The sequence below is a fragment of the Sapajus apella genome, unplaced genomic scaffold (assembly GCF_009761245.1).
Source record: "Sapajus apella isolate SASKATOON/1434 unplaced genomic scaffold, GSC_monkey_1.0 scaffold49, whole genome shotgun sequence".
In the NCBI taxonomy this organism is placed as follows: Eukaryota; Metazoa; Chordata; class Mammalia; order Primates; family Cebidae; genus Sapajus; species Sapajus apella.
The window spans coordinates 6,496,595-6,506,809 of NW_022436989.1; the positions used below are offsets into that span (position 1 = coordinate 6,496,595).

The 10,215-nt window shown below is 38.1% G+C and overlaps 1 protein-coding gene across 5 annotated transcripts in view; it reads right to left on the minus strand.

Annotated features, from left to right (window-relative positions):
- The window catches only part of EXO1 (exonuclease 1), a 39,366-nt gene that overhangs the window by 20,183 nt on the left and 8,968 nt on the right, over window positions 1-10,215 (minus strand). For all 5 annotated transcript variants that reach the window (XM_032242226.1, XM_032242227.1, XM_032242223.1 and 2 more), the window contains 5 exons: window positions 9,934-10,071; window positions 8,685-8,897; window positions 6,361-6,548; window positions 5,266-5,362; window positions 1,856-2,081 (listed from right to left, as the gene is read on the minus strand). In XM_032242226.1, coding sequence (XP_032098117.1) covers window positions 1,856-2,081; window positions 5,266-5,362; window positions 6,361-6,548; window positions 8,685-8,897; window positions 9,934-10,071 — 862 coding nt within the window. The remainder of the gene's footprint in view (window positions 1-1,855; window positions 2,082-5,265; window positions 5,363-6,360; window positions 6,549-8,684; window positions 8,898-9,933; window positions 10,072-10,215) is intronic.

Genomic DNA, 10,215 nt, shown 5'->3' on the forward strand with positions numbered 1-10,215 from the left:
TGTAAACTTTCTCCAAATTGATGTATGGATTCAACTACATCTCAACAGACTTTTTATTTATTTTTTTGGGGAACAGTCTCGCTCTGTCACCCAGACTGGGGTGCAGTGCATGATCTCAGCTCAGTGCAACCTCTGCCTTCTGGGTTCATGCGATTCTCCTGTCTCAGACTCCCAAGTAGCTGCAATTAAGACATGGACCACCATGTCTGGCTAATTTTTTGTATTTTTAGTAGAGATGGGGTTTTGCCATGTTGGCTAGGCTGGTCTGGAACTCCTGACTTCAAGTGATCTGCCTGCCTTGGCCTCCCAAAGTGCTGGGATTACAGGTGTGAACTACCACACCCAGCCTTAAAATTTTTTTTTGTAGAGACAGGGTCTCAGTATGTTGGGGCAAAGGTGATCTTGAACTCCTGGGCTCAAGCAATCCACCTGCCTTGGCCCCCACCAAACCTTGCAATTACAGGTGCAAACCACCATCCCTGGCCATTTTTTTTTTTTTTTTTTTTAGAAATTAACAAGCTAAATTCTAAAATGTAAAACGTGAAAAACACAGAACAGCCAGAACAAGTATTCAGAAGAAAATCAACTTAAGAGACTTCTACTGCCCCACTTCAAGATTTCCTATAAAGCCGCAGTAACCAAGAGTGTGTCTAATGTAAAGATAAGTAAAGAGAGCAACGGTATAGAAAACAGAGTTCAGAAAAAGATCCACATACATGTGGTCAGCTGGTTTTGAACAGATCTGCCAAGGCAATTAAATGAGGAAAGGAAAACTTTTTAACAAAGGGTACTGGAATAATTGGATGGCCACATATACAAGGCAAAAAAAAAAAAAAAGCCACAATCCTATGTTACATCATATGAAAAAAATCAGCTGAAAACGGTTCACAGGCTAGCTGTAAAATTTAAGAGCTAAAACTACTGATATAGTTTAGCTGTATTCGCACCCAAATCTCATCTTGTTTCTATCTCCCATAATTCCTACGTGTTGTGGGAGGGACGTGGTGGGAGATAACTGAATCATGGTGGCATTTTTTTCCCCATACAGTTCTTGTGCTAATGAGTAAGTCTCATGAGATCTGATGGTTTTATAAAGGTAAACCCCTTTGGGCTCTCACTCTTGTCTGCCACCATGTAAGAAGTGCCTTTCACCTTCCACCACAATTGTGAGGCCTCCTCAGCCACATGAAACTGTGTATCTGTTAAACCTCTTTCTTTTGTAAATTGCCGAGTCTCGGGTATGTCTTTATCAGCAGTGTGAAAATGGACTAATACAACTATAAAACTTCCAGAATAAAACAGGAGAGAATATTAGTGGCTTTGCGTTTGGCAATGTTTTTTTGAGAAGGAGTCTTGCTCTTGTTGCCCAGGCACAATCTTGGCTCACAGCAACCTCCACTGCTCAGGTTCAAGCGATTCTCTTCCCTCGGCCTCCTGAGTACCTGGGATTACATGTGCCCACAACCAAGCTCAGCTAATTTTTTTTTTTTTTCTAGATGGAGTTTCACTCTTGTTGCCCAGGCTAGAGTGCAATGGCACGATCTCAGCTCAGTACAAACTCCGCCTCCTGTGTTCAAGCGATTCTCCTTCCTCAGCCTCCCAAGAAGCTGAGATTATAGGTATATTCCACCACACCTGGCTAATTTTGTATTTGTAGTAGAGACGGGGTTTCTCCATGTTGATCAGTCTGATCTCGAACTCCTGACCTCAAGGGATCTCCTGACCTCAGGGGATCTGCTCACCTCAGCCTCCCAAAGTGCTGGGATTATAGGAGTAAGGCACCATATATGACTTGGCAATGATGTCTTAAATATGACCGATATTCACCCGCATTTTGCAAAACTGATATACATACCACTTCTTGGTCTTTTCATAACGGATGATTTCCTTGGAAGATTTAACCCATTAGTACTAATCACTCGTTCAACTCCCATAGTACTTGGATTCTGCTTCAATCGTGTAGCCTTGGAAACAACGCCCGACTCGGGTCTGGGACAGTAATTCTTATGCCAAATGCTATGAACATTAGCTGGTTTTTGACATGTTTTGTCATCCCAACTATGACTTCTTGAATGGGCAGGCTAAAAAAGGAAAAGGAAAAAGGTTATTTGCAAAAAGAAAATAATCAATTTTTTTCCTTCTGTATCAACATAAATTACAAATATTAAGTTACCCTTAAAAATAACAGCGTTTGATGAAATAAATACCTGTCCTTGAATAACATTTCCTACTCTGCTGGTCCTATACTTTTCCATTAAATGTGTCTTATATGAAGTCCACATTCTATTGGAAAGAATCAGAAAAGAATAGGAGCATAATGTTATACAATAATAAGTGCTAAGTAGAAAAATAAAAGAGAAATGTTATTAAAAGTTGATTAAAAAATGAATGTGTTTAGTTTTGCCTATGAATAAACTTGAGGCTACAGAAAAACAGAGATGCAAGGGACAGTGAGAATTCTGTGGTTGGAGCACAGGTGTGAGACTGGAGTAAAGAATTAAATTAAAGCCTTGGCATTACAGGAGCCCCTATTGGGGGATGACTAAAGAGAGAATTATTTGACCCCCAAGTCCCCCTCTCCAACCTGACCAGACAGTCAACAAACAATCTACCTGCCTTCAGAACTAGAACAACTGAACTTCTGAAACCCAGAAAGAGTAACAGACGTAGCAGGCATTTCTGAAAGTAGAGAGATTCATTTGTCTGAAAACAGAGATTAAACAAAAGGCTAAATAGTGAATGGCAAGGAACCACGTAACCCATTCCTGGCCTGCCCCAACTCACTTTCCCTATTCTGCTCTCAAAATACAGACAGCGAAAGTTTAGCCACCCTAAGCAGACATTTCTTTTTGGAAAAATATAACTGTGCAGAGAACATTCCAACATTGGGAGAATTCACATATCAAGTCCAATGTGTTACCAATGACACCACCCAAGAACGAAGTCCAACATAATAAGCCCCACCCCTTCACACAATGCTTCCCGTGAGCTTTCCAGTGCCCCTTCAAATACGACTGGACAGAAGTTACTACCATGAGGGAGAAAATACCAACACAGGAAAAAAATACACAGCAGTTACAGAGAGCAGAAAAAAATGTCCAGAAAATTATCATAGTAGAGAAAGACAACAGATGGCATCCAAATCTTCAAAAAAAAAAGTACAATTAAAGAGTCCCTCGATATAAAAATATGACAGTAGAAGTAAAAATTCAACAGAATTTCCTGCACCGATAGAAAAGCTCCGTGCTGTCCAGTGTGTTAGCCACTAACCACTGAGCACCTGAAAGGTGGCTACTATAACCAGAGAACTAAAACAGGCATTTTATTTAACAAATGTACACAGCCACACATGGCTAGTGGCTACCATACGAGACAGGGCAAGGTTAGAAAACAGGGAAATAGCAACCGAGTGTGAAGTTGACATAACTGGAGTTGATAAAGTTCATTTTTAGTGTTGTTATGGATTTGCTCTCTTGGTAGGCTTGGCTTATTTCAGCTCACAGTAATGGTTACTTTGCAGTCCTCAATGGTTCACCAGTTTGTTAGTGGTCATCTTTTCCAGGCTCACTTCTTTTTTCTCTCAAGATCTGGTTCTTTTATATGGTAAACACTCACATTCTTAGTCCAGCCATCATGAACAACCTTAAAATACCACTTTTACATATTAAGTTCCCTTAATACATCACTTTTTTCTACATATGCTTTTTTTTTTTTTTCTTAAGCCTGGAATTACATACTCATCTTGAAAAACTCTGCTGAGGATACACATCAGTTTCTCTTTGAGCAGACAGTAGAGAGCTTGGCTTGGAATCACAGCTCCCCTATTTATTAAAATGGTGAGCTGGGCAAGTTACTTAGGCGTCCTCTAACTATTTCCTCACCTGTGAAATGGGAATGGTACTGACTTCAGAGGCTTTCTGAAGAGTAAATGAGTTACAATGTCAAAGGTGCTTAAAAGAGCACCTGGAACATAGTAAATGCTCAGATGTTTGCCATTATTATGATGGAGCATTCTCTTAGGTGGAGTGAGGGACATGCTTTTTGTTTCCACAGAGCCTAGAATGCATATTTAATATAGCACTTACCACGTTTCTCTCTATATAATCCCATCTCCTTCCTATTTAGGCAATGGGCATTTGACAGACAAGGATCTTATTTTTCCTGTATTTCTTATTTTTCTTCATAGTCCAGAACCCTAGCTAACCTAATTACACGGTTACAGTGCTTGATAAATGTTTAGTAAAGGAATAAATTAGTGAGCAAGAATTAGACTGGAAGCTACGGAAAAGAAGGAAATGTTAACCAGAGGGCCAACTCAGAGGCAAGAGGGTGCAGGAGCGAAATGGAAGCCAAAGTTTATTTCCAAGTTCTCCAGTCTGAGAGAACAAAAGAGACCTGTAGCTGACATTCATTCATTCAACATAATGAATGACATTTACACAGTAAATATCATACAGCCGTGAAGATCACAAAGTTCTGCCTTTATGAAGACCACATTCTACTGGAAAGAATCAGAATAGAAACATATTGTTATACAGTAATAGTTGTTAAGTAGAAATATAAAAGAGAAATGTTGTTTGCCTAAGAATAGACTTGAGGCTACAGGAAATCAGAGATGCAAGAGACAGCGAGAATTCCATGGTTGGTGCACAGGCAAGAGACTGGAGTAAAGATGGAGGTGTGAGTTCTTTGCGTAAATGGGATTAAAGCCCTAAGGACTTACCTGCAGAAGAAATGTAAACAGAAAAGAGAACAGAGGATAACAGAAATACAACAAGAAAGAGAATGATGGGGGACAGCATCTTGAGGAATATATACAATGTCGAAGCAGAAGAAAACAGCAAATTGTTCAAAGAAACAGCAGGGGTGTGCAGTAAGCATTTGTTAAACTGTGCATGAGTGAAAAAAATTTTTACTCCCGTAGTGTTCCTAGGTTTGGATCTTTAACGATGCCAAATGCCACAGAAGCTGAATGGCGTGAGATGAGACAAAAAGGCATCAAATGCTTGGTATATTCAAATGAAATGCTCAAGGATAAGGGTTTGATCATAAATAACAGTCACTTCTTAATTAAAAAAAATTAACCAATATATGTTCTAACAGATGTAATTTTTCTAGGATTAAGTTGTTTTTAATGTACACTGCAAAGAGCCTGGATTAAAAAAAATGCTTAAAAGATGCTTAGTGTATGAAGATTTGCCTTTAATCTCAGTTCTTGAGACATAACTAAAATGTGCTTTCATAGGGTGGTCATCAAAACGTTACCATAGCAGTGTCTGGATTGTAGTCATCGATCTGTTCAAAAGTATTTATATCTTTATTTCCAAGTGCTATTTGAAGAGCTATGGAATCATCCACATATCTAGGTTGATAAGGTTAAGGAAAAACGTATTTATTAACAATCAACCAAATGACACTATACTAAGATGGAAAAATGTTTTCTATTGTCACAGAAAATCCATAGGTTTATAACCTAAATGGAGTCTACTTACTTTACACATCAGCGTTACTGAAAGCAGACATAGTTCGCTATCTCTATCTGTCCCTGCAGATGTTGGTGTCTTCTGAAGCAAAGCCCCATGCCGTCATACTCCTCCCCTTTCAAGGGAGACAGAAGAAAAAGTCCTAGCAACCACCTAAGGGACTCAGGGCTCTGTATCAGCCTGTGTGCACGTGGCCAGTGGCTATGGGAAGGGCATCCTCTCCTGGTGCACTCAAATGCCCAGAATGCTCCTCTGAGAAATCAATCGTGCCTGCCACGAAGAGGTCCTCTCAAGAGCCACCTTTGGAATGTGACGGACCCTGTGCATGCTCCTGTCAGTCAACCTAAATAATCAGAATGCACAGCAGATGAGCCTTGAGTTTACAAACAAAAAGTTGGGCTGGGCACGGTGGCTCTTGCCTGTAATCCTAGCACTTTGGGAGGCCAAGGGGGCAGATCACAAAGTCAAGAGATCGAGACCATCCTGGCCAACATGGTGAAACCCCATCTTGAAAATACAAAAATTAGCAAGGTGTGGTGCCGTATGCCTGTAGTCCCAGCTACTCGGGAGGCTGAGGCAGGATAATCGCTTGAACTCTGGAGGCAGAGGTTGCAGTGAGCCGAGATCGCACCACTGCACTTCAGCCTGCGGACAGAGCAAGATTCCATCTTAAATAAATAAATAAATAATTTTTAAAAAGTTGTCCCAAATTTTCACTAGCATGGTAATTTAAATGAACAATATACAGATTTTACTATAAAAAAGAAAGCAAAACAATAATTTGCAAGCTTTTTACTAAATGCCTCACAAAAAATATCGCCATAAAAATACTGAAGAAAAAAGCACAAATTCTACCATTCTGGCTCAGAAAGGATACTGCCCAGCATAGCTTAGTGTTTCAGGATCAACGTCATCTTCATAGGCATTCAGAGGAATAAGTTTCCTTTTGATGGGATCAAAAACTAGCTGATAGAGGAAGGTATTGTTGGCTCGAATAAATCCCTTGATGTAATCCTCTGGTACTGTGATATTCATCTTGAGATAATGCCCGATTTTCTTGATAACCTAACAATGCAAGCAAAAATATTTTATCTGCAACTACAGAACTGGTAACATATATTTTTTTTAAATCACCCCTCATCCCCTAGAACAGGGAACATATTATCCTCAAGGCTGACTGGCTTACATTACAGGATCATGAAGACAGGCTGAAACATTAACTGCTTTCATCTACATCAAAAAAATTCTATCAGCAAACAACCACGTAATTTCACTTAAAATTCTAAGTCTCATCACTAGTATTTTCTTTGATTTTTATTTATTTTTTCTTTTATGAGATGGAGTTTCACCCTCATTCCCCAGGCTGGAGTGCAGTGGCGTGATCTCAGCTCACTGCAACCTCCACCTCCCAAGTTCAAGTGATTCTCTTGCCTCAGCCTCCCAAGTAGCTGGGATTACAGGCATGAGCCACCACACCTGGCTAATTTCTGTATTTTTAGTAGAGATGGGGTTTCACCATATTGGCTAGTCTGGTCTCAAACTCCTGACCTCAGGTGATCCATCCACCTCAGCCTCCCAAAGTGCTGGGATTACAGCGTGAGCCACTGCACCTGGCCTTTCCTTGGTTTTCCTATTACTAATTTGAAGGATAAAAATACAGTTATATAATATATCAAGTTTATCTTTCTAGGTGTAACTTTGAGATACATTATTTATTCATCTTCAAAGTTCTTTTTATCAAGAAAGGAAAAAACAAAGAACATACAAAATCTGAAAATTTAAAAAATCCAAATATTCTTAGATTATATTTTTAAAACAAGTTGACATTCTGATTTCTGTGATTCTTAAAGCTGGAAAGGATCCTAAACATTACATAGTAAATCCATAGGTGAAAAACAGAAGACCCAGAGAAATGAAGGGATCCTGGGGTCACAGGCGAGTTACAGTATGTGATCCTATTCCCACCTGGGATACTATCTCCCAACCTAGAGATCTTTCCATGACATTACGTCACCATCAGCCCTGAGGACTATGCTTTGGACTCTTGGAAATAGAAAAATAGAATTTCTGCTCTCTAAACCGTAGGGCTTTAGAGAATATCAGAGGGGGAAAATGAACTTCTTTAATGTTTTTTTAAGAGAAACTACAAAGTAGTGATATCCAGAGTCTCGGAATTTTCCAGAGTATATATCATATGACACATGATATCAAATGAGACTTAATGAGGCAGCAGATACAGGTTGAGTATACATTATCCAAACTTCTTGGCACCAGAAGTATTTCAGATTTTGAATATTTTCAGATTTAGGAATATTTGCATATACACATTATGAGATGAGGTGGGGATGGAGCCTAAGTCTAAACATAAAATCCATTTACATTTCCACACACTGACAGCAAGAAGGTGAAGACAAAAAAACGGAATTATGTTTCATCTAAGTCTTAACACACATAGACTGAAGGTAATTCTATACAATATTTTGAATAATTTTGTGCACCCTTCACATGAGATCAGGTGTAGAATTTCTCACTTGCCATGCTGGGGCTCAAAAAGTTTTGGATTTTTTTGAACGTTTCAGACTTTTGGATTAGGGATGTTCAACTTGTATATGAACACAGCTGTCTTCTATTAGGCCACATTAAAGAGATTTCCATAAATACATGCATGATTCCTCTCTCTCATAATTTTTGTTTTCAAAAATATGATTGTTCTTCATAAAAGCATGCTATTTATGCTAATTTGTAATGAGTTTATTATAGAGTTTAAATAAATTGATAAACGTTTAAATTTTTGTTTGAATTTTTAATTCAGTAAATAACAATAGCTATCGCCTACATATACAAAAAATGTTACCACACAGAGCTTTAGGAGCGTAAAGGGAGCCTGAGACCAAAAAATTTGAGAGCCACCACTACAGAGTTATAGCACAGAAGTCAAAAGACTGTATTTTACCCTAGAATATTTTGCACTTGAGCCTCTTTATATCAGTCTTTATTTTTAAAATCACTACTTTTTTGTCAACTGCAGAAAATATGATTCTTCCAATGTATGTTTGTTACTAAGGCAAAGTTCTAGTGCCTGTCATTTGCTCCTTTTAATAATGTAATATAGGTTATTCACATAACATCATATTCTAATATACTATTTTATTAAGGAAATGTTTCAGAAATTGAATACGACACTTGGCAGATCACTCTTACCTTTACTATATCTGGATTATTGGCTAGTTTTAGGACTTTGCATGCCTTTGCTAATCCAATCCCACGCAGTGATGAGAGGTAGTCACAGCCTGAAAGAATACACATGTAACGAAATTTCTCTTCAGTGAATACATCCCCAAGCTGTCTGCACATTCCTAGCCGAGCCTGATCAATTTCAAGTCCATTTCCAAACTGGTCCATCTTTAAAATCACCTTCAAAAGCAAGGGAAATCGTTAATACCTAGAAGGGCCACTTTTATTTGTTATTATCTAATCCACTGCAATAATTTTAAGAAACCTTTCTTGTTCTTCACCATAACACTGAAAGAGAGGAGACACAGATAGACAGGCTGATGATTACCAAGTCTACAAATAAATTACGCTGAAGCATAGGCTATGACTAGACAACGATATACAGCCAGGACTCACTTGTCACAATTCTGGTACAAAGAAAGCTCTTTTCGTATCTCTTTATTTCCTTACCTATGTTACAGGGTTGTCGTGATGATCAAATCGTAATGTACACAAAAAACATTGTCTCTTTCTGTACCTTTTAAGTAATCTTTTTCCTTATTATTGAAATAATACCTGTTTATTGTAGAAAATTCGGAAAATATGGAAATTCAGGAAGAAAACAAGTCATCTATATTCCCCCATTTTCACTGTAACCTAGCATTAACCTTTTGATAGAGACTCTTCTAGTCATAAATATAGGCATTCACAAAAATAAGAGCAGCCTGTAGTTTTGTATCTTAATTCTCCCCTACAGTAAGTTTTCCATGAAATAGTTTTATACATAATTCCAAATAACTCCATAGCAACCCATTAGCACATAAGTTAGTATACCCAACCTAATTGAGAAATATAAAGCAGATGTTGTCTTTATTCAAAAATAACACTGGCAAGTCCATATTCTACTAAAGAATTTGTACAAAACAAAACCCTCCAACCTTATGGGCTTACTCTGAAAAAGTATCCAGATTACACAAATGTCCAGGAGCAAAGACCTTCTTTTCACTTTTAAATAAAATAAATAATTATTAATATTATAAAAATAGATGTCAGTTACAAATATTCTGTTAAATAATTATATATTTCATAATCATAAATTTTATAAATATTATAAATACTATAAATACTTTATAAATATTATAAATGATAATTTCCTGGACAGGAAAAACTTCAGCTCCTTGGTTTACACTATTCCCATCTACATAGAAAAGTAACATGTAGTAGTGGAGTTAAGTACCTTTTTACAGCCAAAAGCTAGGAGATCCGAGTCCTCTGTAATTATAGCTTGTACAATTCCCGCTTTGTTAAGATAGGCCAACTGCGCATCAGCTTCATATGGAGCCACGAGGCAATCTACTCCCTGAGACCGGGCAGCCTGGAGGAGAGAATCACAATGAATCTCCAGCACAGCATCTGGAAAGCATTAAACGACTTCCTGTTTCAAACCCACTTTATTACTAGCCTCAGCACGCACATGCCAATATTACTTTGAGAAATCGTTTCCTGGCCGGGCGCGGTG